The sequence below is a fragment of the Platichthys flesus genome, chromosome 11, assembly GCF_949316205.1.
Source record: "Platichthys flesus chromosome 11, fPlaFle2.1, whole genome shotgun sequence".
Lineage (NCBI taxonomy): Eukaryota > Metazoa > Chordata > Actinopteri > Pleuronectiformes > Pleuronectidae > Platichthys > Platichthys flesus.
In genome coordinates, this window is record NC_084955.1 from 12,087,626 (window position 1) to 12,114,155 (window position 26,530).

The 26,530-nt window shown below is 40.4% G+C and overlaps 2 protein-coding genes and 1 long non-coding RNA gene across 7 annotated transcripts in view; all 3 read right to left on the reverse strand.

Annotated features, from left to right (window-relative positions):
* Nucleotides 1–349: 349 nt before the first annotated feature.
* On the reverse strand, nucleotides 350–11,774 carry LOC133965274 (zinc finger protein ZFAT-like). Of its 3 annotated transcripts, none has more exons than XM_062399745.1 (24): nucleotides 11,611–11,774; nucleotides 10,750–10,926; nucleotides 10,205–10,351; nucleotides 8,729–8,854; nucleotides 8,369–8,470; nucleotides 7,935–8,057; nucleotides 7,767–7,840; nucleotides 7,164–7,261; nucleotides 6,863–6,952; nucleotides 6,477–6,625; nucleotides 6,265–6,356; nucleotides 5,790–5,938; nucleotides 4,752–5,706; nucleotides 4,258–4,330; nucleotides 3,900–4,132; nucleotides 3,446–3,527; nucleotides 3,061–3,180; nucleotides 2,598–2,771; nucleotides 2,325–2,413; nucleotides 1,685–1,823; nucleotides 1,342–1,442; nucleotides 1,036–1,114; nucleotides 756–853; nucleotides 350–678 (listed from the first exon to the last, which is right to left on the reverse strand). In XM_062399745.1, exons 1-24 carry the CDS (start codon nucleotides 11,627–11,629, stop codon nucleotides 478–480), a joined length of 3,690 nt encoding a protein of 1,229 aa, XP_062255729.1. In that variant the 5' UTR covers nucleotides 11,630–11,774; the 3' UTR covers nucleotides 350–477. The 3 variants fall into 3 exon arrangements, with proteins under 3 accessions (XP_062255729.1, XP_062255728.1, XP_062255727.1); XM_062399744.1 differs by having other exon boundaries at nucleotides 350–672; nucleotides 4,258–4,363; XM_062399743.1 differs by having other exon boundaries at nucleotides 4,258–4,363.
* A 568-nt stretch (nucleotides 11,775–12,342) lies between these two features.
* LOC133964889 (protein tyrosine phosphatase type IVA 3) lies at nucleotides 12,343–21,192 on the reverse strand. 3 transcript variants are annotated; one of them, XM_062399203.1, is made up of 7 exons: nucleotides 20,945–21,192; nucleotides 17,333–17,830; nucleotides 15,642–15,798; nucleotides 15,451–15,543; nucleotides 15,222–15,352; nucleotides 14,840–14,914; nucleotides 12,343–14,254 (listed from the first exon to the last, which is right to left on the reverse strand). In XM_062399203.1, exons 3-7 carry the CDS (start codon nucleotides 15,735–15,737, stop codon nucleotides 14,137–14,139), a joined length of 513 nt encoding a protein of 170 aa, XP_062255187.1. In that variant the 5' UTR covers nucleotides 15,738–15,798; nucleotides 17,333–17,830; nucleotides 20,945–21,192; the 3' UTR covers nucleotides 12,343–14,136. The 3 variants fall into 3 exon arrangements, with proteins under 3 accessions (XP_062255187.1, XP_062255185.1, XP_062255186.1); XM_062399201.1 differs by lacking the exon at nucleotides 20,945–21,192 and adding an exon at nucleotides 20,490–20,866; XM_062399202.1 differs by lacking the exon at nucleotides 20,945–21,192 and adding an exon at nucleotides 19,949–20,108.
* Nucleotides 21,193–24,412: 3,220 nt separating this feature from the next.
* LOC133964891 (uncharacterized) overlaps nucleotides 24,413–26,530 on the reverse strand; it is a 30,257-nt gene continuing 28,139 nt past the window's right edge. The window contains exons 2-3 of the long non-coding RNA XR_009923830.1: nucleotides 25,899–25,978; nucleotides 24,413–25,530 (exon numbers count right to left, since the gene is read on the reverse strand). This is a non-coding gene — a long non-coding RNA (uncharacterized LOC133964891). The remainder of the gene's footprint in view (nucleotides 25,531–25,898; nucleotides 25,979–26,530) is intronic.

The window sequence follows — 26,530 nt, forward strand, 5'->3', positions numbered from 1 at the left end:
TGCATGAAGGCGGATGGTTCCTTATGCTCCTAAAGGACAATTTTGATCTCCAGTCTGTGCTGTGACTTGTTTGTCTTTGCCATGGTGGAGACTGACCTGATTTTCAACCTTATGGCAGTCTGTACAATTTACCACAAGTCAATACTGTCTGATTTTTGCATTTGACCCAGCATGGTGTTATTGCTATTTCTGAGCCACACTGAGATCATAATGCAAAACATTTTTATGTTTAAACATACTTTATAAAATACTATAGAGATTCAATAATATGTCACTCAATCACAAAACAAAACATTGCATTAACTGTTGAAGAATGATAAAGAAAATTCTTAATGAGGACGAACATACATTTACTAAATCATGATTTTATTGTTACTTTTGTACATTTGAGGTTATTTACATTTGCTTACTGATCTATAATCAGTGAGCCATTCAGTGTTGATAGGTCAATACTCTTATGTTGAAATTCTAGCATTGCTAGTTGATTTCTACAGTGTGTTCCTGAACGTAGACTATATAGTGGTGAGTGTTTTCTCCCTGAGTGAGGACGGTCAGAGCCTCCAGGCCGTGTTCATCCTCCACCACCATCACCTGGTCACCGGTTAAGTCCCCGTCTTCGTTCACCACCATCAGCTGCTCGCCGCAGTTCTCAATTTCCTGTTCGTCGCCCACCTGCAACTTTGGCCACAACTCAGCGTCAAAGTTTTGCTGAAACCAGTCGCACTATTCTGAGTGAGTGGTGTGATGACGTTTACCTGCTGTACGACGGTAACGGTGCCTGGAGCCATGGCGACCATGGAGGTGACAGCATCATGAGCCTCTGAACTGAACTCAGTGATCTCCTGGATATCAACTAAACAAAAAAGTCAGTGTTACACAAGGCACATCCTAAAGCACATTCATAACATAAATAAAAAGAAATAGCGACAAAAAGCATGTATGTGCAGGTAAATGGTTTTTTTTTTTAAAGTCTCTGGTCTGCGTAGAGGCTGAGTAACTTATCTATCACATCTCTGTCACTGTTTCTGTTGTTACCGTTATCGTGCAGCACTGCTACAGGTTCTTCTGTCAGCAGCTCTTCAGTCACATAGTGGGCCTCGATCGTCTCACCAGTCTGGATATTTGTACATATGGCAGATATTGTATTATCCTGAAAACTCAGGCTTTGAAAAATAAAAACATCTGTTATATAAACTATGTGATATCATGGTGTAGCTAGTGAGCATCTCTTTCTTCACATATGTTGGCAGCAGTTTCAAAATGTCCAAATCAGACATTCAGTGAGCAGTAAATGAATGCAATGCCTTTTTTTCTCAGTGTAAAGCTTGTGTACATGTTTACCTCCCAGGTTTCCACTCTCTGGATGTGTTTGTTCTTCATGTGGCGATTCAGCTCCCACTTGGTGCCGTAAACAAAGTCACAATCGGGACACTTCTTTCCACCTGAACACAGACCAACACAAACAATAAGAAATTCTTTTCACCTTGTATCAAATATATTCCCACTCCTGGGACAGCCCAAACCATAACATCAACTGCACTTTAAACAGTATTTAAACTTGTGGTCGTAAGTAAGTGAACTACATTTGTAAAGCGCCTTTTAAAATCAGGGAAACAAAGTTCTGTACAGTTCAAACACTGAGGAGGAGTATATCGTTAAAAACAGGAAGGAAAAGAGGTGAGACCTTGCTGTTTCAGAGCATCAGCAGTGGGCAGCCCGGTTCCGGCATTCTCATATTTCTGATCTGGGTGTTTCAAGCTGTAGTGTCTCTTCAGAGGACCAGTGAGGTTGCAGGAGTAGCGGCAGTGGGCACAACGGAATGGCTTCAAAGACAAGAACACACAAGTAAAAACAGGAAATATGAGGTGGACGAGCCTGAATTGTTTAGTGTCTGTTGATTTTTCTGAACATGTCATCAACAGTGATGTTTATGACCCACTTGTATTGTTTACATTTGCTTGAGGAAATGGGTTGCGAATGGTTGCTACTAAATCTAGTGATTGCACTTATAATCTACTAAGTGAGAATCATCTGTTGAAAGATGAAATGTAAAAAGTTAAATACACCCATCTGTATATTACAAAGATATTATATAAATATTCATAACATTTCTAATTATATCAAAATTACTAATACTTTATGTAAATCAATTTTACATTTCCAAAACAAAATGAATGGAGTTTGAACTTAATATATTTCTACTAATATATTACCATGCATTATTAGAAATACAGTATAGTATAATGGTTTCTATTTCCACCTACTGAGAATAAGGTGTGTGTTTGTGTGTGTGTGTGTGTGTGTTGGGGGGGGGGGGGTCCTACCTTAAATTGAGAGTGTTGCTCCTTATGTCTGAGCAGGGAAGGTTTAGAGACCGCGGTAAAGTCACACTCCGAACATTGGAACCGCTTCCCTGAACAAACAATGAACACTCAATCTCTGCTAATCCAACAGAACACTTGTGACGTACAGTGCATTATCACTATAAAACATAAAATAGATTAATTATCAAAAAGGTAATGGCAAGTAGAAATATAAATAAAAAGTGAAATAAAAAAAAATACATCATCACCAGGGACACAGGAGAGATGGCATACCTTCTTTTGTGTGGCTCTGTCTGTGGCATTTCAGGGTGACTTTCGATTTGAACTTTTTACCGCACAGGTCACACAGATGAGGTTTCTCAGTGTTGTGTCGATTCATATGAGACTTGAGGTTACTCTTGCTGCGACCTGTGTAGTCACACAAGCTGCAGAGGAACGGCTTCAGACCTGCACAGATGGACACACGTGGAAATACACACTTAAAAAGGAGCCCAGATAACACAGCTCGATGAGAATATTGGAGAACAGCAAATGCTAAAAAGAGAGAGTTTGGGTCTTTTCAACCTGACAAGAAAGGTACCACAGCCTCGTGACAGAGGTAACTTCAAAGTTAACATTTTATCGAGGTGTGCAAGTGTTAAAGCAGAGACTGAGGGAAGGAGGACTAACATTTAATTTCCTCGCAACAAACCACGTAACATTATGAGTGCGTTTTAAAAGCAGAGGGATATCTCACCTTCATGGGCCCAGATGTGCTGCTTAAACTCTCTGCTCTTCCTCAGGAAGTAGGAGTCACAGTACGGGCACTTCTTTGCACGCTCCGCAATCAATCCTTTTCCCCGCACAGGCCGCCCATCTGTCCAACACACAAACACACACACGACTATGTGACAAGGTATTTATGCCAATCTAGACAAAGTTTCATTTGAAACAAATTTGAATTATTTCTCATGAATAATGGTATTCCAGGTTATAAAAAACATTCAACAGTGCCAAAAGAGCTTTCTCCGTAACAAACAGTTGCCTTGTAACATCACTTGATAATGAAACAAAGCTAAATTAGAAATGCTAATCTAAATATGGAGCAAATAAATATCTGGGTGTATTTGTGGGTTCTTTACCAGGGTGGGATGTTTTCATGTGGTTTTTTAACTTGCGCTTTGCGAAGCTTTGATGGCAGACGGGACAGGACACACTCTTCCCCTGAAAAATCCACAGCAAGACAAAGACATCATCATGACATTATTACAAACCTCACGAAAACAATATTTTTTTTTTTACGGCTCAAATCAAATTTTTCTTATTGCAAAACATTTACTATTTCATTTACATAAAATAACATGGAATCAGAGATTGATAATTCTTCCAGGTTGTGGTAAAAAGTTAACAGGACTGTTGGTTCTCTGAAGTAGCTGAGGTGAGGCCATGTGCTCTAACCATGGCACAGAAGGGGAAGAGGTCAAAATAAAAACTTTGTAACAGCTCTTGAACTCCTCAGTGTGTCAGGGGTGTGCAGGCAGTCTATCAAAAACTTGTCACTTCTCCGAATCGTGAGGATTTCCTCAGGCTGGTTACCTGTTCCTGGTGCGTCCTCAGATGGGCTTGTAGTTTGTATTTGTCCGGTGTGGTGTATTTACAGCCGGGATTAGAACAAGGCAGCAGCAGCCCGCTGTGCTTCTGGATCTGGTGACGCTTTAAGGAGCTTTTAGTGATGGACGAGTAGCTACACTTTGTACAGTAATGCAGGTGCTCCTTGGTGTGGGTGCGCACATGGATGTTATATTGGACTTTGAACCAGAACAGTTTACCTGTGTAGCAGACAAATATGGGGGAAAGGATTAAAGTATTAGTATTAAAATAATAAAATGTAGAAAAAGCAAACAAAAAATAACAGAACAAAACCAGTTGACATAGGGGGATTTCATCATCTCACCACAGTACTGGCATTCTAAGTCTCCGTAAAGTCTCCTGAGCTGCTGGAAAGTCTCCATGTTGAGGGGAGTCTTCTGAAGAGATGAAAACACCTGCTGGAATGCACTCTTCAAAGCAGAGATAAACAAAACCCTTAAAATGAATCAAGTGGAAATAACACAACATTGAAACAAAAATAGTAAGAGTTTCCCCATATTGTCAAACAATACAAACAATAACTGAAACAAGAAGAACCATAAGAACTTTCAGATTTTTCAGTCATATTGGTGTGTTGTTGTTATTCCTATTTCTTGAAGACAATTGTAAACATAATTACTGAGGCATGGTTATTTCAACACAATAACTGCCTGCCATCCCCTTTGTTGGATAATTGATTATCATTCAGTCCCTCCAAGCAAAAAAAATATATATTGCCCTGTTTTTTGCTGCCCAAAAAGAGAAATAAGCAAGATAAACAAAAACAATCGACAAAACCTAAAAAAATAAAAGATTTACCTTCTCTGAATGTGGGGTTTGATCCTTTGCCCCTGGAGGTACCGGTGACGAAGGTGCGTCTGTGTTTCTGGCTGCATGTGTGTTTTCTTGAGTCCTCTCCTCCGTGTGAGGGCTGTGATTGTTCTCCGGTGATGGACAAGTTTTGGTGTTGTGTTCGTTACTGTCAATATTCTCGGCTGCAGGGGTGCATGGGTCTTCCGAGTTGGCCTGTGCTGCTTCCCCAGCTGTGGTTTTGTCCTGTGTGTCAGTGGGAGTTGAAGTTTCTATAGAAATCAATTCTTGTGTTTCTTCTTCTTTGACCTGCTCATCTTCCAAACTTTCACCCTGAGCACTAGCTTCTTCCCCCTCATTCTCCCTCTCTTCCCTTGCGACAGTTTCCAGCCTCTCTGCTTCACCACCAGGCAACTCCTCCCCTCCGTCACCGTTACTTCCACCCTCCAGTCTCATCCTCTCATCTTCACCTTCCTGCTCTGTCCTGGACTCTTCCTGTTCCCCTCCGACACCATCACTTCCACCCTCCTCTCTCATCCTCTCATCTTCACCTTCCTGCTCTGTCCTGGGCTCCTCCTGTCCGCCTCTTTCCGTGTCCACCCTCTCCTCATCCCCCCTCGCGTCTCCTCCGGGCTGTTTCAGAAAGTAGCTGTTATCGATACAGTCGCTGAAGGCCTGCTCCTGGTCCAGGTCGGCGTGAGACTCTTTCAGGTGACTCTTTAGTCTCTGACAGCTGACAAACTTCCCGTCACACACGGAGCACATGTACAGGAAGAGGTGCTTCTTGACATGAGCGGTGAGGGCGTCCAGCTTGGTTGCCGCATGGTCACAGAGCACGCAGGCGAAGGGACGCAGAGGCCCGTGGACCAACAGGTGACGCTCCCGCTCGAGCTGGTTCTTGAAGCGTCGTTTACAGGTGGGACAGTGGTACAGGAGCTGTCTCAGGCCCTGACGAGTCTTTAAACTACAACAGACGACTGAATTAGAAAGGCAGGTGTAAAAAAGTAGATAAGCATGAATTCAATTTTCATTCACTGCAGGCTGTACCTCAGTTCCTGGTAGCTCTGGTGGACCTTAGGGTCTTTGAGGTTATGATGCTTCTCCATGTGTTTCAGCAAGTTCTTGACATCGGAGTATTTTTTCGCACAGAAGCTGCAGTGCTGCTTCACCTTCATGTGGACTCGCTCTACGTGGACCTGCATGACCAGAAATGCAGAATTACAGCAGCGTCCGACACAACTATAGAGAAACAGAATCAACAACAGAGAAAACTGCTTCTCACAGAACAAGAATCAAAGAGTACAACCATGTTTTTAGGGCTGGTGCAATATGCAACTCACTTCAATTCTGCATTTTTTGGGGTTAGGGTTAGGGTGAGCCTAACCCCAGACCCATACCACACCCTTTCACCAACTTTTGTGGCAATCCATCCAGTAGTTAATAAACAGACAAACAAACGCAGAGGAAAACATAACCTCCTGGGTGGAAGAAGTAAGAACAGCTTTACAGTAATAAAACTAACCTTGAGATGTCCTGGGCTGAGGCAGGTGAAAGCACAGTGCTGACAGCTGAACTTCTGTCCTGTGTGTTTCCTCAGGTGAACGTTCAGGTTGGCTTTGAGGAAAAAATAAAGTATATGGGTGAGTGAGCAGTTTTTTTTTACAGATTTACAAATATTTATTCTTCTGGCTGGGATTTCTCTCTGTGCGTGTGTGTAAGCGAGCCTGGCTTCACCTTTGATGGCGGATGCGTAGTCACAGTGTGGACACTGGAAGGGTTTCTCCTGCGTGTGCGTCCTGAGGTGAGCGACCAGCGAGTGTCTGAACTTAAAGATCTTTTTACAGAACTCACAGGTGAAGATCTTCAGCTGGCTCTGAGGTAAACTGGGAGACAAGAGGGCGACAATATTATATTTTCCCATTGACAGATACTGATCTTGCTATGTCTGCACAGTGAACAACAAGCAAACAAAATAAAATCACTTTTAACTCTACTTATCAAATTAGATGCTGTTATATTTACAACAAACATTGTTAAGCTTGTTGTAGATTTAATTACCTGCAAATGAAAAAGTACCTACTATAAAGTGAAATTACTGTTAAAAAATAATCATACAGTACTTGGTATTATTTTGCTTGATAGAATATTCCTGGAAGCCTTTGCTGGCTGCTGCTTCTGTTGTTGTTGTTGTTGTGAAGGTTGGGTTGGAGCTAGAAAACAAAAGGATCTGATTACTGACTGTAGATTGAACATTGATGATCAAACGATTAGAAGTCGATGTTGGAACAGGCCAATATAACATTATTTATGCGTGTGATTGATAGGTCATTTCCAGGTCTGTTGCAGTGTTTTGATAGATTGTATCTCTGATTGTGAGATATTATTTCATGGTAGATAAAGATTATCCATTATATAACGTACCTTGGGTCTTGGTCCGTTTCAGAGTTGTTGTTCGAGATGGTGGCTTCGCTTGAACGGTCTTGTGACTGACTCTGGACGACTGCAGACGGCTCGGTGGCCTGAAAGATTCAGTAAATAAACCGGTCTCATAATGGTGAAGCAACTAAAGTAACTAAGGATTAGATAATAACAAATGACTGGAAAGAAAAAATGCAATCAAAGAATGTCCTTATTTTTAAAATCCGCTCAAATGCAAAAATTTGGAGGAATAATAGCTTGTTTTTTACTTTTGGGCCCTAACATGTGTAATAAAACAAAGTGACCAGTAGGAGCAGTACACCATAGTCAAGAGCTTACATAACGACTATTTTGACAGTAGAAAGTACTTCCAATGAAGGGTGTTCAGAGGGACATATCCATATGAAACACTAAAAGAAAGATCTTTTATTTATTTAAATTAAATTTTGTGAGCACCATGGACAAAACTTCATTCACATCCATGACGTACGACAAATGTTTATATCAAAATTGGGAAAAATACATCTAAAGCTTTTTTTTCAGTTCAAAAATGTATTTTTCTGCAACTCCTCTGAGTTTTCTCTTTGATATTTCTGTATTTCTTACCTGAGGCTGAGTCTTGTCGACAGCAGACTCTGTATCCCCTGAACTGTTCTCTACTGGAACCATTTTAAAAACACCTGTTGAGATTAAGGTAATATTAAACATACAACTTCAATGCCTTCAATAATCGAGACATTTATTTCCAATCATTTACAAAAGGAAAACTCTGACCTGGAAGAGTCTGATCTTCTTTCAGAACAACGCTGATGACTGATTTCTTGTTTTCTGTTGCTGCGTCTCCTTCTTTGGATATTTGGCTTCGGCCACTTCTCTGGGATCTGAATCTGCCAATGGCTGTAAAAGAGACACCAAAACAATGTTCAGCCTGTTTGGACTGTAAAAATAAACCTGAACTGATTCGAGACAGTAACACTGAGTATGTATGCAGATCAAATGACTGCAGGCATCTTTCAGCCAATGGCACACTTCTAACCCAGACTAGCTAATAGAGGTCGGGATTTTTTATTGCATTCATTTAGGGTATGGTAAATATCACAGCCATCAGTTCTGCTTTCAGACTTTAAAACAAAAGTATATAAGTAAAGAGAGTTTGTAAGTAAGAAACTATAACTTAAATACTTTTTATGTCCATAGCGTGAAATTACCTTTTTCTGCCTTCTCTGTGTTTTGCTTCTTCTTGATTGGAGCAGCTTCCTCAGGGTCCAAAGATCCAGAATCCTCAACATCTTCTTCGACAAAGTTTCCCCCTGAAAATTATTGTTTTTTTAATCAGTCCAAACTATCTGAATTAAGAAGAGCAGTGGATGTATGTAAATTGTATTTTTCTGTACTGTATCCCCAACATTTGTAGTTAACATATATTTGATGATGCCTAATTATATTTTCTAAAATGCTTCCAGAAAGCCACCCAACTTATTGCCGTTTGTCAAGATATGCGGCACATGTTCACATATCTGTTGTTGTTACTTATTTCAAATGTCTGCCTTTGCCATGTCACTCCTCACCCATCTCCTCATCGTTGTCCCCCTCATCTCCTCTCAGACATATGTGTTTGAGGATCTGTCGTCTGTTGCTGAAGTTGCGATGGCATTTTTTGCAATTAAGTTCCAAAATTCTAGTGTGGCTTTCACCTAGAAGAAGAACATGAAAAAAAAGAAAGAATCAGAATCTAGAGTGAAGGAAACCGTTTGTCTGGCATATTTACAAGAATCATTGAACCCAACCTTGGCCGTCCTGGATAACCTAGACTAAGAAGCTAGTTATAAACTGGCCCAGTTAACCATGGATTACCTACAATCATGTTCCTGGTAAAAGTTGGACTCATTTATTACATGCAACATCATCAGAACAATGATTCATGTATTCAAGACGATATAAGAAGAAACACTGTCACCTGCTGGTAAATGGTGTTACAGCAACAGACAAAAGTGATAATCAACAAGGTGAAATGTAAACAATACAAAAGTAACTAGAATATGAAAGAAACCCTGAAAATGTTTTCAGATTATAATTTTTTTTTTGGGGGGGTCTGAAATGTTCATTAATAATAATGGTAAATAGTTATTGTGAGAATACTAATGGCAGAAACTTGGACTATGGGCAGAGAAGGTCTCTGGTTCGTCTCTGGTTCGACTCCACGGAGAGACAACAAAAAGACAAACCTGGATTGATCTGTCCAAAAATCCAAGAGTCTCCCTACCCTGTCTAGTGCCCCTGAGCAAGGCACCTTACTCCCCCAACATCTGCTCCCCGAGCGCCGTACATGGTCGCTCACTGCTCTGTGTGTCCTGCACCAGATGGGTAAAAAGCAGAGATTAAATTTCCCTACCTGCATGAGTGTGCCTTTGTCTGTGCATGTGTTTGGGATGAATACATGGATCTTAATCTTTTTAATAACAGACTTCAGAAGGTTTTGTTTTTATTTCTAACAATCATCATACAGCCTCCTCATGTTGTTCTGGGTTCTCATGATAGAGTAAGAAAGGTAATGCATTAACACTGTCAGGATTCAAATAAAGTTTGTTGAATAACGCTTGAATATGTCCGATGTAATCATTTATTGTGATTTGTTAGGAGCACGGTTGGAAAAACAGAGTAGAAACCCGGAAAGTGTAGAACAGCAAAATTATTGCACTCATCTATAGAAATATCTGTGGCTTGTTAAAATTTGTCACTTTGTTGGAAACATTTTGTCCCAGTCAGGATGCTGTCGAATGATGACTCTGGGTTTCCATTGACCTGTTTGGTCAGTAGTTGGGCTGTTGACCGGTTTTGATCTGATTCTCTAAAGTTAACCTGCTGCATAGTACAGGGCCTCGGCTTAAAATGTCAACAGAACAACTGAGCTGCTGTATAAGTAAAGTCTGTCAGGTTCACTCAGTGTGAATTCCATTAATTAGCTTCTTCCAGATGATAATCGTCCTATATTTTACATGGAAAATAAATAATCACAGTATACTTAAAAATGACAACAGATCTACCTTCTATTGAGCCATTTTGTGGGTCTCCCTGCTTCTTATTCTCCTCTTCTTGTCCAAGAGAATTATCCCCAAGAGAATGGGTGGAGTCGGTCTTGGACTTCTTCGTGGAGCCTTTTGGTCGTCCTCGCTTTCGCTTCGCTGGGCCCTCTGTGGACCAAAGAGACAACAGAACAGACGGGGTTTGCAATGTACGAGACCAAAAATCAACAAGGAGATTATGCCACAAACTATATTTTTCTGAGTAGCTAAAGCTCGACTATAGCTTCTGCCTTTGAATAGAACTCAGCTGTCCTCCCCCAAAGACAATGGAAAGAATATCAGCAATACATCATACCAAATACATTCATAAGTTGTTATAGCTTTCATATTAATTATCTTCTAAATAACTTGTACAATAAAATTGATGGTCCAGTTGTGGAATTGATTCCTATATTAATGCTCTCGCACTGATGTTTAAGTGAAATTTATCCTCAGTTTAGTGGATGTAGTCAAAACAATTATGACACGGAATGAAGTAGTCCTGGCAGTGCCTGCATCAATCTGACCTGTTGGTGTCTCCTGTGGACAATAAGTCTCCACAGGCTCTGATACAAGGGGCTGCAGCGCAATGATGACATCACCAGGAGGCTCCTGCTGGGGATGCTCCTGGGAGCAATGGACCAGGAGCAGAGGGCGACTGGGAGAGAAGAGGTTGCACAGTCGACACATGAACACAGAACCGGCTGTAAAGAGAGGGAGAGGAAAGGTGTGAATAAAACATGTCATTCTGGAATAAGAGCGTGAGAAAAATAATGTATCTTCCTCCAAACAGGGAGTAGACTTGTAAATATACAGTTAAATATGATGTAAAAACAAAGTAGTATATAATGAAAATGTCATGTTTGAGGGGCTTCACATTTAAACTCAAAAATTTGAAATTTAATGATTCAACTTATTGCTGCATGTCGAATATCAATTGTTATTTTTCTCCAAGTGAGTTTTAAATCTTCTTCAAACTTTTCATAAATGAACATGTGTAGCACCTCAATACATTATCTTAACAAAAGATTCGCTGTGAAGTGGAAAGAACGATGCCATGAAACGTTGAGCTTGTTCTTTAAGTGACTGTTCATATATTTCATCATGTTGCATTTTTCTCTACATGATGATGATGCTGATGATTCTGTGTCCACTCAGTCTGATGATGTCTTAAAAAGTCAACTCTTCAGGAAACACATGTTCACAGACTAAGACCAAACTTTTCACAACACGTGGATTCAAATGTGAAAATCGTATCAACGGAGTCCACAGAAAAAACAGGATTCCTTACATTGAATGGTTTCGAATGTAGAAGCGTTTGGTTATTTTGATTCGGCCCGAGCGAAAATGCAGATCTGACATATTCGAGTTGGAGCAAAAATTCTTACCTGCTCCCTGTGCATCCATTTCTCCAACGCGTGAGCACTAAAATAAAACAAATTTATCAACGGGCACGCGCCATCATGCGACTTAATATAGTCTCCACTTTAGATTTAGAGCGAATTTTGCATTACGTGTGTACAAAATTTCTGTCGAATCTGCGACACGAGTAATTCCCACCAGCGGAAGCGTAGACTGTAGCGAACAGGATATGGGGGTAATGTAGCACACAGCGATCTCTGTGGCTGGAAGACTGAATTGCAGTTCGGTGGGGAAAGCCGGCATCCTCAAATGGTTTCAATTTTATTCCCTCTAACACTGTTATTAGTGGGAGTCTCACAGAGCAATGCTCAATGACAATAATAATTAGACCATCCAACGTTGTAGTACAAATTAATCGTAACTTTGGAATAAATAAATAACTGAAGTAAGTATTCTTTATGTTGTCATGTCCGAATATAAATCAAATACCGAGACCCATTCACTGCACTGTGATAAAAGCTTTTAGTTATAATGCCTCACTAAAGGCTTTATCGTCAAGCTGGTAGACATGGCTTAATGTGCATTTATAATCCATTAGTAGTAACAATAGTGTTTTTTTTATTATGCAGCTAAAAATGTAATACAAAAGTTTTAAAATTGGCACATTCTTCTTTTACCACTGTTTTTATTTGTAAGGCCACAATATAGGTACCCATACAAATATTTCAAAAGTGAACTGATGAACAACTATTATCATGTAGACACAATGACAAAACTTTTAATAAACAATGAAAGAATTTACAGACATACAAACATTTACAGCATTTTGTTTTTACATTAAAAAAGTGTCAGCTCAGGTCAGTCCCAATGAGCAACAACAGCTAAAGGCAACCAAGCACACACACACACACACACGTTCATTATATAAGGAGGAACAACAAACTGTAGCCAGGTAAAAAATGTCTTTACCCTCATTCCTTACTACTGCGTCTTTTCCTTCACGTACCCTGCACTCATTTCTTTCTCACAAATTGATGGACATTTGGAGTTTTCGTAACTCAGATGGAGAGGTGACTGTCATAAGCAACCTGCTAAGTGCATGCTCTATTATCAGAAAAAAAACAAACTCAAATCAATTCTGAATGAAAAATGAAACAAGTGTCAGGAGCAGTTGTTGACATGAATCATTCAGGAACAAAACAAGTGAATAAGTAAATTCCACCTCTCAAGAAAAAATGTGTGAAAAAAACTTTAACCTGGTCTAGAAGACTTCACAATGCATTGCAATATGTTTAATAGAATAAGAGCAATGTCTCATATCTTCATGTCAGGTAAAACATGCCCTCGGATTAAAACTGAGAGCTTGACTTCTAAGTGTCATCAACTGCTGGGGTGACAGACTTTCCTCCGTGACCACACCTTAATGTAAAAAAATATTTATAATAACAGAAATGATTTAATGGTCTTTGCACATTTGTTCGTAGTGACTGAATGAATGGAGAGATTCACATTGAAGAAAGTTTGTGGCTCCTCTTTTAATATTATTTACATCTAGTTTACATTGCTCTTGAATTCATGTCATGTGAGATTACAGTAGATTTATTAACATTTCCTATTAATATAACACATATGTAACATGTATAACCTCACGTGAAATCAGCTGCTGCTAACTAGTCAGTTTCCTTCTTTTTGTTGTCATTTAACAGAGCATAACACAAAATGCGCACATACATATGTAAACACATTTCTCAAGCACAGTGTATGGCGCAATAATAAAACAGCGACTGCAAGCCATCCGCGTTATAGAAGCTGTGTACGAATTGTTGAGAACTAGCCCTTATATCTGCAGTTACACTGATAACAGACACCAACAGGAAAAATGTTAGAAGAGAATACTGGAAAAAACACAGAGCTGCTGGGGTGATGTTATTCTTGGGTTTCACTGATTTTAAGTTTTTCGTCTAGCAAAAATACTTCAAAAGGTTTCTCATAGCAAAACATTAATCTCAAAGAAACACAAACACTGCATTTAATTACATTCCTCCATTATAACTAAGTTTAAAAATATTGAACATCTGTACATAGGTTTTGAAGGCCGATACATCAGGTTTATATAGTACATCTTCAGGTGTCCCTGTGCGCACACCGTGGATTCGATTTATTGAAAATTGAATATGATACAAAAACTTTATCACATTATCCGTGACCCCAACTTTGTGTTTTTAACAGAACTATTTAATAAAGCAAATGTGCCTCAACAATTAGCCACAAAACTCAATATTTGTGGGATTTTCCATTCCTCATCTCTTTCCCATCATCCTTCCCATCGCTCTAAACTGTATAATGAAGCGAAAATGCAATAGCCTAAACTTATAAAGAAAAGCAATCATTACAAACAAAGAACAAAGATGGAGTCTTATTAAATTACAATAAAAACTCTCAGAAAGACCCCGACTAATGGGATAATGATGCGGGTGAGGCAAGGCGTATGGTTGGATTCCTGAGAATGTAAGTGTGTGTGCGTGTGTAAATGTGTTTGTGTGTGTTTGTGTTCACATGGTGCAACACTTGTTCTTGTGTGTGTGAGAGTCTTTGAAACGGAGTCTCTGCTTGGATCGATATTTCTCCAGGTAGGTCAGCTGTTTGCTGTTGATGGCTCCACGACGCTTCCTAAAAATATACAAACACACAAACAAGGTGGAAAAGGTAGAAATCAGTGGTGACACTTTTAAAAATGCTGCTTTCAGTGCATCTGTGCATGCTGACTTCAAACAGCTATACCTTAAACCTGTTAAGCTGCTTTCAGACATGTAGTGAATGTTCGAGTAAGAAGCTTCCGACTTTCTCCAGCCAGCCCCCGCGTAACAAAATGTCTGAATGAGCCAATGTGAGAACACAGCAGGAGATTCTCCAAAGGTGAGTTTCTGTGGACGCATCCGAGCGGAGAATCTTCTGCTGCGTCATTCATGTGTGAAAGAAAAACTCCAGAGAAAGTCAGGACCGATTTTTGTGTCACACTCACATTCTTACCAACTATCAATTTAGAGTCTCCAATTACCCTAACTCCAATCTGCATGTCTGAAAAAACGCAGACCCAAGGACACGCAAAGTTCATTTGGAATCGCCCCTGTCCAAACCAGGATTTAAGACGAGAACTTTTTGCTATAAGACAACCGCCCATGTGTAATACAGCTCTTCTGTTGTTGTAACTACATGAGGGTGAATACACAGGATGTGAAATTGAAATGTACTCACTGCCTGATAAGTTGAACAGCTTCCTCATACTTCATCCCACTCTCTATCAGAGCCAGGGCAACCAGCACAGGAGCCCTGGATGCATGTAAGAACACACACAGGGTCAGAGTCACATATTTATCTCTTGGGTCTAATGTCTAAAGAAATAATAGTTTGTGTCTCAGAGAAATCAAGTGATCAGGTTACAGTTGTCACACCAGCAGTTGATGATAGGGGGGAGGTTAATGGAGTCACATGTTTTTACTAAACCTGAAAGGCCTTTACTTGAAGGATCAGGTAATCCCCTCTGTGCTTATACGTATGTGTGTGTGTGTGGGTTTGTGTTCATCCTCGCCTCATACTGAAAGGTGTGTGCACATGTTTTACTGGTGAATAATCGTACCGTCCCAGTCCAGCCACACAGTGAACTGCCACACAGCATCCCGGATCCTCCTGAAACCTCTTCTTTAGCAGACCCAGCCAATCATCAACAAGTTTAGTCGGAGGTGGGGCTCCATCATCAAAGGGCCAATCCTGAAAGAAAAGCAGACACAATCAATCGATCAGTCAATCGATCAATCAATAAATCACAACTCCCCGTGTGTTTGTGTGTGATTGTGTTGTATCCTCACCACCACAGTGATGCCGTCTTTCTCAAGCGGCGTTTTGTCATAAGTGATGTCACAGACGCGAACTACAGTGGTGGCGCCAAACTGCTTCAGGTCCTGGAGGGGTTAACATTGGTAGAGGAGGATTATCATATGTGCATATTATCTCTGACTGGAGCTCTGCAGAGATCTGATGTCACACACGTGTCGCTTACCTCTACGAAGGAGCTGAGAGTGCTGTCTGTGGGGTTGTGGGTGATGAGGAATCTCATGTTCTTGTGGCACAGCTCCACTGGAGCTGGACGGTTCATGGTGTCCAGTGTGATCTTGACGTCCCAGGAGGACCTCTGACCTTTATGTGTTAGCACTTAGCTGTTAATCATAAGCTCAGTGTCAGGAACAATCTTATGATTTCAAATATGTGAGCTATGTTTGGAGCTCATTTTAAGGCCTATCAAATTACATAATAAATGACAAAATCCCCATGTGTTCATTAGTATCACAATAAAGTGTCATGACACAAGTTCTCTCAAACATCTTTAACATGATTCTGATCAAATGCAAATTCACAGATGTCTTGATTTCTGCAAAGTGACACAACATGTATATCTTAATCCCTCTTAGTAGAAACGGACAAATACCACAAACTTGACTGTTCGCCACCCGTCTTTAAGCTATTGTTCAACATTTTGGAGCAGACATAAACACAACTTTGGCTCTGGGGTTTGAGCGGGCTGACCATATACCAGGGTTGCGGAGCTCTGATCCCTGATTGCTCCTGTCTGCGTGCCAAAGGGAACTGAATCTCAAGTTGCCCCTGACGGCCATTGTGTGACAGAAGAAGCTCCACATATAGACTGGGTGAATGTGGCTTGTGCTGTAAATCTCTTTGAGTGGTCGATAAGACTTAAAAAGCTCTGCATAAATACAATCTATTTTCTATGCCAAATGTAGATATGTAGAGTATATGTAGAGTCTGACAATTAGCCTAGCTTATCTGAGCTTTGCCATAAGATTGAGAGTGACCAGTAAAATGCAGAGTTGTAATTTTCACATTTTGTTTTTGTACAACATAAACAAACAAACAACCTAGTGGGAGCAGGTGGAGAAATGTAATCCATCTTCTATGCTCTGGACTGTGTGTCTGCACAGACTGTGCTTGACTGTCATCTTCCTCAGGACTTTGCATCATAGCATAAATCAGTCTGGATAACACATGTATTAGAAAGAGCAACATACCGTCACAGCTGTGTGAAAGTCACGTGGACGGAGCTGTAAAACCATGACTGATAGGGATGGGCATTGTAAGCGTGTGTATGTGGATGTGTTTCTATTTAAAATGATTACCATGACACTTGAAGTATCCTGGATGTACATTACAGAGCTGTCATTGGAGCAGCCCCTTGATCGGCAATGCTCTTGTTGCATTTCGATGAGGATAGCAGGGATGTGAGTTTATTTTAGGATACAATTTGATATCTTATCTATTTAGCTGATTGTTTGTTGTTTACAATGTATATGTATACTTTTTATCATCTTTTTTTATGTGATTCAATTATTTTTTTCTCTTTATTTCATTGTTTATTCTTCAATTAAGAAAAATTCACACTTCTATAGTTTGTATTTTGCACTGAATGGATTACAAAGCGGTTAGTGTTGATAAAATAATAATCCTAATTCAGAGGTGCCTCACATTACTACAGCGTTTCACTCCTGCTATCTTGACACTGATAAGAATTTCTTTGGAGATATTCAGTCCACACACGAAAATAAATAAATGTAGGACAGCACACCACAGATCCTGACAAGGCATGATGTGTGGAATACCACAACAAGTCAGAAAAGTACAGGACTTAAAAGTGTTGGTGCGTCAGCATAATTGTTCAGGTCACCAGTTACCGCTCACCTTTAGCTCGGGCTGTAGCAGATTGCTGCTTTGTTTTTCCACTTATAACAGTTCTCAGGGGATTTTGGACTTCCTGTCCGTGGTGGAACTTCCTGTTTATAGCCGTTGAAGTTATAATCACAATTCCACGGTGCTGTCGTCTTGACTCGTTTACACCATCAGTTGACTGTATCCTATAGTCCAACAGGTTACAGTGTCAGTTCTCTCTGTGTCCCACTCTTTCTTTTTATCTCTCTGTTTGTCCTGTACTCCTCGCTTTCTCTCGTTTGTAATTCTCAGTGGCTTTCTCTCCCCTCTCTCTCTCTCCAGTTATCTTCTGGTTAGCGAGACTCTGCTTGTTACCCCATGAGCTTGCTGGTTCAGAGGGCAATGTCCGATGGTCTTTTGGGGTTCAAGGCCCCAGGACGGCATAGTCCACCTTCACCCACATAGGGTCTAAACGTGTTGGGCGTGGCAGTAGTCACCACTCCGCTGCACAAACTCCATCAACCAGCGATTCTGAATGGACAAACACACAGAGGCATAAACTGGTCAAACATTGAACTTATATTCTCATGATAATACAATTTCAGTAATTCAGAATTTGTTCCAATGGTCAAGAACTAACTTACTGGCTAATGTAATGATTAAAACATAAATACACATGAATATATAAACAGTGTAAAACACCACATCCAGATTTTTTAAAATAATTATTTCATTTTTCAAAGTGTATGGATTTATGATGTATGATGTTTGCAGGTGTCGTTAGAGATGGCCCGAAACAAAATTACTGTAGGGGTTACCTAGGAACATAACTTTCAAATATGAAAGTAATATTATATGTATTTAAGAGTGATGTCTTTCAGTTTGAAAGCACTTTTGTAATGCTTAGCTGAGATTTGCTCCGTTACTGCTCATATATTTTGTTGTTTGGAAAGATTTCCTGTGTTCCAGCTTCTGTCCTTCTCCTCACACTCATGCTGCTTTGCCCGGCGCAATAATACATTTGAAAAGTCTTTGGTCCCATGATCATTTACAAGGAGTGTTAATAGACTCACAGGCCAAAAGGCTGCCATATATCAGGAACTTATGTGTAATAATACCAACTTGAACAGACATGCACTTAAGTGTTTGCATAAGACCACAGATGCACCATGAGCTCCAAAATCTAATATTTGATGGGATTTACAAAATAGGGAAAATTTGTATTAGATTAGCCTGCACAATATCAACAAAATCGAATTTTCTCTGAGGATAAAAATGGCAACAAAGTCCAAAAAGCTAATGTTTCATTAGATTTCCCCTCGACTCAGTGGATTGTGTCTTGTTTATGCAACCTGAAGCCAAACTGCTTATTCTATCGATTCATTGTGTTTGCAGAAAATTCACATCTGCTCCATTCATTAAATGCAAAGCAGTGAGACGAAAAATGGGCACAGCTCTGAAAATTTAATGTAATTTCCCCAGCAGCCCTTTTTTTTACAAATCAAATCAAGGCACTACATCCACTCAATAGCTTTATATAATATCCTGCAGGAAAATGCCAGCTCTAGTTTAACTGACAATCCCAAAAAGTGTAATTCTGGTCTATTTGTTTTACTATTTAGTCAAATATCTTTTTGTATCTAAAATACACAGTAAAGTTGTTCTCCCAGTTAGAGGTGGAGGACAGTGAGCATTGGTAGTGAGGGAGCCACGAGGGAAGGCGCTCAGAGATGTGACCCTCCGCCCACTCACATGCCCAAACCTTCAGACAAACAACCAGAGGTAATCTGGGTAATCTGTGGCCACCTCTTCACCCCTGCTCTGACGGTCCACACACGCACACATTTTCATGATCACATGCCAACCTACTCCCTCACTCCTCCAGAAGAATGTATTCAATTCCAGGTTGTTGACCATCCATAATTAGGCATGTATCCTTTGTAAACAGGATAGAGGTCAATTCAGCATGATGTATAACAACTGTTATTGTTTTCCTTTACTGAAATTTATAGAGATGATGTATAGGATAAACAACTGGACGCACAGACAAGGCAAAGCAATTACTTAACTGAAAGAGAAAGACTAGCTATTAAAGTATTTAAGCCTGAATCAAAGGGAAATACAAACTCTCCTCAACTTTAGCTGATTGACTCCATATAAAAATAACATACGCAAACAGAAGAGCATGTATAGCCGTAGAGCGGCTAGACAGTAGCAGTAATTCCAATTAAAACTGTAAATCCGATCGTCCCTGTTACGTTAGAGCATAGTTTGGTTTGTAGAAACAGGTGCTTCCCGAGTTGTGTGTGTGTGACTGCCTGTATGTTTCCCTGTCCCACGCTGACTCAGGACTCAAAGTGAGTTAAAAATGGATCTCAATATTATCTTACAGCCGTGTTAAGCAGCCCAACTTTCCTATAGTACCTCTAACGCGATGGTGAATGAAACACAGTACACTTGTTAACAGTAAAGACAATAACAAGGCAGGTTAGTAGTAGCCTCGAATAGGTTCAATCCTGTGACAGCACATTCACATTGACATCCTGCCACCAGTAGAACGGGGGTTTCTGTCATAAGTCCCGTCATGACTGGAAAAAGGAACATATGCTAAATACGCTACATACATATTAATATGCATATGCTAAATACCTGGATTTGAAATGTTTCTGTGAAGCTGCAAAGCCCCCCCTCTCACATCAGTGGACAGCTCGGCTGCCGAACAGGGAAATCCACACAAACCCACTGACAATTCCACCATAGTCCTGCAGAAGCAGCAGCAAAGTCCTGCAGCAGTCTGAGTGCTGACATCCAACCAGCTGACTGCCTGTTATAGTCAACCCCTGTAGACACTGAATACCTGCAGCTGTATTTATAGCTGTATCTACACTGGCAGCTGATTCTGTGACACATCAAATGTTTTTGGTGGGAACAGCAGTCACCAAGTGCCAGCGCAGCCTCGTCCTCCCGCTCCCTGGGAGTTGCACTGAACTTGTGTGATTACTATCTCTGCAATGGAAATGCATGTAAATTCTCCACGATGTACTGTAGCTGTCACTCAAGTTGTTATTCTCAAAAGTTACCCAACCTGTAACTTTTGGCACCGTGTCAGCATCAGGATACCTTTGCAAAATATGATATTACTTTGAAGGATTGAAAACAAAAGCACTATGTACTGAATGTGTGTCCTTACCAGTCAGCTCTTCAATGTCATCTCCAAACACAGAATAAATGTTGACGCCTCTGTGCCACGCAATGAAGTGAAGTCTGGCTGCTTTTTCCTCTTCTCAGTGTCTGCCACTACAGGAGCTTGAAATCGATGCCAGTGAAGCAGCAACAACCTGTAGCTCTGCCCCAACTGTCACGCAGGGGAGCAACCTCACCCTCAACCCTCCCCGCCTGTCGCCTGCAGTGCCCAGTATCTTCCAGTGCGCAGCTCTATACCTTGCTGTGGCAGTGCAGTGCAGTGTGCCGTGGCTGAGGATCTGCTGTGAGCTGGTCTAATCAGGCTGAGCAGCCATCTGACCCTGACAGCCCTGTCACCAGCAGAACACTCTACAGTTAATGCTCTTAGAGCGAGAGACAGCGGGAGAGAGAGAGGGAGAGAGAGAGAGATGGAAAGATAGAGATAAAACAGCCCTCACTTACCCCTCCACTCCTTCCTCCTCTTCATCCTCCCTTTCCTCCTCTTCATCCACTCTTCTTCCTCCCCCCCTCTCTTCCAGAAGGCACTCGGTTGGTAAATAAATGGTGCTGCTCTTGCTGCTTCCTCTTCCTCCCTTTTCCTCACCTCTTCCTACAGACTGGTAATTGTGAGGTCTAACACAAGGATACAGTTCACATTGAAATACAAATGCAAATCAGTGTTTTGGTCCATTTTCTCTTGATCTATTTGTTGTTCTCGTGAACGTCTGCCTGGAACTTCTCTTGTTTTCCTCGCCTCCCCCTCTCTCTCCCCCTCCTCCCCTGCCTGAAACACTAAAAATAGATGGTCCTCAGAGCTGGCAGACAGATTGGACAAGTCGAACGCTTTGAGCCTCAGGTCATGGAATTAACTTTCTACTTGACTGACAATAGTACCTGGTTCTTTGTTCCGCTGCAGAAAACCCCCCAGTGTAGATCCGCAGGCTACTGGTCACTGTGTTCATCCAGAAACACAAAATAAAAACACATTTTGTCAACCAAATCACACAGAGGCAGGTTGTTGTTGTTGTCATGCAACTCAGTTTTTTTTTTCCGGTTTAGGGTTCATGTTGAAGTTGTCTCCATCCAGAGTGTTTACCAGGTTACGTGACTCCACAGTCACAAGGCAGTCACAGGCGCAGACTTTTTAAAGCTGAACACGCTGGGGCCTCACCTGACTATCAATCACTTTGAGCTGGAGCTAACGTGACTGTTTGTCTATGTGCACAGCCTTAAAACATGGTTATAATTAGCTGCTCTGCCATTTGAACACTTTTCAAGTTCATTGCATTACGATTGCAATGATCATATCCCGGCTTAGACTTACTTTGTGAGTGTGTGTGTTTTTGCGTTCAGGGCTGCAGCTGTGTGTTCGCCGCATTCACGGTACCAAATGTTTGGCTGCTGTATCATGTTCCCGTGTCATCCCGCTGATTTTCATTGTGGTAACCTGGCACCCTTTTTTTATTGTGATAACAAGCATAAATATAGACACCAGTGGTGATTCGCAAGTTCCAAACAGAAAGTGACAGATAAAGACCTCCAGCAAGAATAACAAATGAGATGGATAGACAGATGACTCAGCTCTGCCTTGTTGAGTGACACAGAAGTGAAATGGCATTTCACAACTTTTTAGATTTGAGGACAGACCATGGGTTGACTGGGGCACAAAATACAATCATAGGTCAAATATTGAGTAATAGATACAATCATTAGTTTTACTTATCTCAAGGCACTGTATCATACAGACGATCAGTTTGTCGAAATATCAAAAAAAGGGGGTTTATGGTTTTAATGGGTTTGAGGCCTTTCTGTGTGATGCTTACATGTTCTCCCCGTGTCTGTTGGTTTTCTCTGGGTACTTGGCCCTGCAGTATGCTGGTGACCTTTCCAGGGTTTACTCATGCTCTTGCCGCAGGTCAACATGACCCTCAAGGGATAAGCGTTATGGATAATGGCTGTTTTTAACACCATTTCTGAATTTAACTTGTATTTATTTATACCTCAGGAGACACATTTAAATTTTGAATTTTCAATTTGAGCTGGTTAAAACCTTGGTATACACATTTCAAATTTGAATTTTCAGGAGAATTTAAATTTGAATTTGAATTCATGCCTGAAATGAGCTGGTTTTTAACTTAAATATGAAAGACTTAATTTGTCAATTGTCTGCAGCCGTTGGTTATTGGCTTGTTCCATATAACCATAGTGGTAATTCTGAAATGTTATGAAATTAATCTGCATCATCACAACTCTGAGAATGAATTGACTTGAAACGGAACTCTATTATTCTGGATACCAAACACGATAGTTGTTTTGCTCAGTCCAGACTTCCATAGTCACAGTTTGAAGACATTGTGACAACTTTTTTATATTTGGCCAGTGGCCCACGTCAGATCATGTGGTGTGCAGTGTTGCTTGGGACCCTTAAAAAGCATCTGTATTCCAACACTCCTCTGGTGTACACACTAATTATACAACTGAGACATCGTTGCCACCTCCATGTCATCATTGTTTCCCAGAACTTAAGCTCTCATGTTCCACTCAGGGCTTCTTCTCCTCTCTGATCCTCTGGAGGAACAGTCTGCTCCAGCACCATGTGACCATCTGTTTTGAGCCTACAAATGGCAGCGCACCGGCCTAAACATGGTTGCTGCAATGGCCTCTGGAAATGTGAGCTGCCACCCTGTAGGTCATCCCTCAGCTGGTAGTCTTGTGCTTTTTGAGGAGCATAAAGGAGGCCAGCTTGGGCCTTGGCCGTGGACTCACTCCCACACTCATGTAAGTTATGGGATGACCTGCAAAGACTCTGAACCCTTACTTCCACGACCACAAGGAAATGCCAAGGAAGTGCTCAGTCCTTTTTTTTATACAAACCAAACACTTTGCTGATGATGACGAACGTGGTAATTATGAATCGTTATCAAACTGCCGGCCAGAGTTGGACTGAAGTCACAGTGATGAGATCATTTACTGCCGTGTTTTCTCATATCAAACCGCTCTCTGGGTAATATCTCCTCAATCACAGCTTCAGCGATAGAACGGATGCAATATATGACCACAGCTCTTTACCTCACTTGATTTTGAGTCAAGCCAAACTTATCCTTCCCTTCATATCTTGTCAGTGTTTGTGCATCTGCAGGCGTCAGTGGAAGTGAGATTTTCATTTTAAAATATAACGTAATGTGTACAATCATTCACTTTCCAGCCCTGAATACTAATATTATAACAATATTTTATTGCTGCCCAACTCTGAGTTGTTTGCTGGAGGACAATAAGATAAATATGCATAAATAAATAGACCTAAAACTGGGCATGAATGTGCATAACTAGGTAAATGATTGAATAAATGTTGTTGTGGAAGTAGATTCTTCTTGGTAAGCTTTTGGCATTATGCAATGTCTGGTGCTATTTCCACCACCTATCACCTAACCACCAGTGCTAATCTGGTTCAGTTGCATCTTGCCTGTCCCTGTTGTATTTATGTCTGATGAAAACAAACATGGCCTCTACTGAAGAGAAGCGCTGACCTAAAGTGATATAACTAAAATATATGGTATAACCATGACCTACGACAGCGATACGTTTAAAATACTGCTGACATTACGAACAGTAATGACTTTATTATTAGAGAATAATTATTGCTGCTAAACTATTTTCTAATAGTCAATGTTTTATCTGCAAACTTCTCAGTAAAAGAGGTTAATCCTCTGACAACTGACAACTCGTTTGGTCCTGTGTCCTTCATTCCTGAAGAATGAATGAAGTGGGAATGCAAGCGAGTGTAAATTACACTCATTTACCATGTTGATACAACTACGCTGTTCATCCCCCTCCCTCTGTCATCTTGTAATTCAGTCCCTCGGGCGCTCTGCTCATGCACCAGTGTGAAATACTATGTAATTCCCTGAGCAAACAAAGGAAGAATCCAAATATGAAACGGAAGCACAGTCACTCCAATCAGTTTATCTTTTACAAAGCAAGATGACATTATGTATTTCATTACTCGAAAATATGGGGATCTCTGAATAGCACATAATCACACAACAGCATATATTAAACATACGTTTAGAGAACGTAATATAGTAGCAGTTGCATCACTGTGTTGAGAAACAAAGCTTCTCATTGGTCAGGACTAGATGCTGAAGAGGAAACAGTAATCTCTGCAGAGTTTTAGACAAGCGATCAAGGGCTTCCTTTTTTGAGCTGTTCTAATAAAAATGAAATCTGAAGGGTTGCAAGAAGATTGCGTGACTTGAAATTTAATAAACAGTGTTTTTTTTTTAATTGTAATCGAAATGAAACTGAAAAAAAAAACACTATTGCCTCACCTGATCCAGATTGATGGATTTATTGTTTTTAAAAAACTCTCCAAGGCATCAAACCTTTATGCCTAAACTCTGCTTCAGAAGAGTGTAACTAAATATGTCCCTGAATACACACTATAAAAGGAGTTATGGAAAGGCCCAATGTGTTTTTGCACATAAACATGCACACACCATAAAAAACATGATTATACAACTCACATGTGTTCACGTACACAGAAGGAAAGTCCTACGTATGCTTTCAAACATACACACACACACACACGTACACACCAGTACACGCACACACACACACACGCACACAAAGTCAAGCATATGGCAAACAGCAGCAGCTGCTGGGTTTATAATTAGACAATTTTGAAAGCTGAGAGTCGGACTTCAGGACTTTCACCTGAAGGCTGAAGAGTTACCATGACAACCAGTTGTCAATATGAAAATACAACTTTATACCACTTAGATTATTTATGTGTATATATGTGTGTGTCGAGACATTACAGTAAGAGAATGAAAAACAAAAGTAAACAAGTGTGGGACATGTAACCTCTTTTTACAGAAGCCAATGAGATGCATTCAGACTCACAACACATTCTGTGCATAGCACATGTGTAGGAGGTTGTACATGAGGTTATTTCTTTCAAGATCTGTAAGTCACAGTCAATGATCATTTCCCCATATACTATGATTTCTGGCCTTGCTGGTCACTTTCCATCTCACTGTCCATCCCTTCTGTTTGGAAGAAAACACACCCACATGGGCTCTCATGAGGAAACAATCAACCTCCAAATGATTTCTTTAATGATTGTGCCCCAATATATTTTATGTATGTGAAAGTATACGCACAAAAATATATGCTAATTCACATAAATAATAGATAACCCCCTCCGAAGCTCATTTGAACACTCAAAAGAATGAAAATGACAAATGGGAACTGTATGAGAAGCTCATGTTACACGTTTAGACTAGAATCATTTGGTCGGCTGACAACGCTTGAGTGTACATATCAGGAATAAAAGAACAAACTTTTACTGAAGCAAAATAATGTGAAAACTAAGGTTTATCAGATGAAACACAAAACAGTGGGATGAACGTCTGACCTTCAAGCTGCCTGTTGCTTCCCTGGACCGTGTACAGGTTTCCACACTGCTGCATCCAGAAGGAGGACATCATACTCCATCTAGTGGACAAAGGTGCAAAGTGTGCCACAAGCTTGAGTGACATTGGGATCTGATTCTCTTCTCCAGGGGATTGAGTTGCATTTATTCCAGGTAAACTTTGAGCTTGTTAACAGCTTTGAATTGCAAAATTACTATTGCTAATTTTACTTTCAGTACAACACTTAACTGTTATGACCTACGATACATGTGTCCTGTTTTATTTCTTTTTGGCAATGTGACATAAAAAAGAAGATTCTGAATATTGTCTGATGTACGTTGATGTGTTTCGTATCTGCCTAAATTTAGGTTAAATCACAGAATCCCATCTAGTCTTTTTCATTTGAGACACTTTGATATGTCACAATAGGAAAATCACAATACAATACAATAAAATGAATGATTCTTCGATGAAAAAGTCATTAAATGTTCTTAGTAGTCTGTGTCTTTCAATATATATGGATACTCATATAAACTGTCATTCACATGCTCATATACCATTTCTCAGTGTTAAAGTGTGCAGATAATATTCTTTAGATTTTGAACCTCTCCTTACTCAAATGCCTCAAATGTGT

Bases quoted from the DNA above. Each gene is read 5' to 3' on its own strand.
- LOC133964889 (XM_062399203.1), bottom strand. From the start codon at position 15,737: ATGAACCGTCCAGCTCCAGTGGAGCTGTGCCACAAGAACATGAGATTC. The intron at 15,544-15,641 runs GTAAGCGACACG...TAACCCCTCCAG, and splicing joins CTCTCAGCTCCTTCGTAGAG to GACCTGAAGCAGTTTGGCGC. The intron at 15,353-15,450 runs GTGAGGATACAA...CTTTTCTTTCAG, and splicing joins AAGACGGCATCACTGTGGTG to GATTGGCCCTTTGATGATGG.
- LOC133965274 (XM_062399743.1), bottom strand. The intron at 6,357-6,476 runs GTGAAGCCAGGC...TTTTCCTCAAAG, and splicing joins CTACGCATCCGCCATCAAAG to CCAACCTGAACGTTCACCTG. The intron at 3,181-3,445 runs GTAAAGAACCCA...TGTGTTGGACAG, and splicing joins CATGAAAACATCCCACCCTG to ATGGGCGGCCTGTGCGGGGA.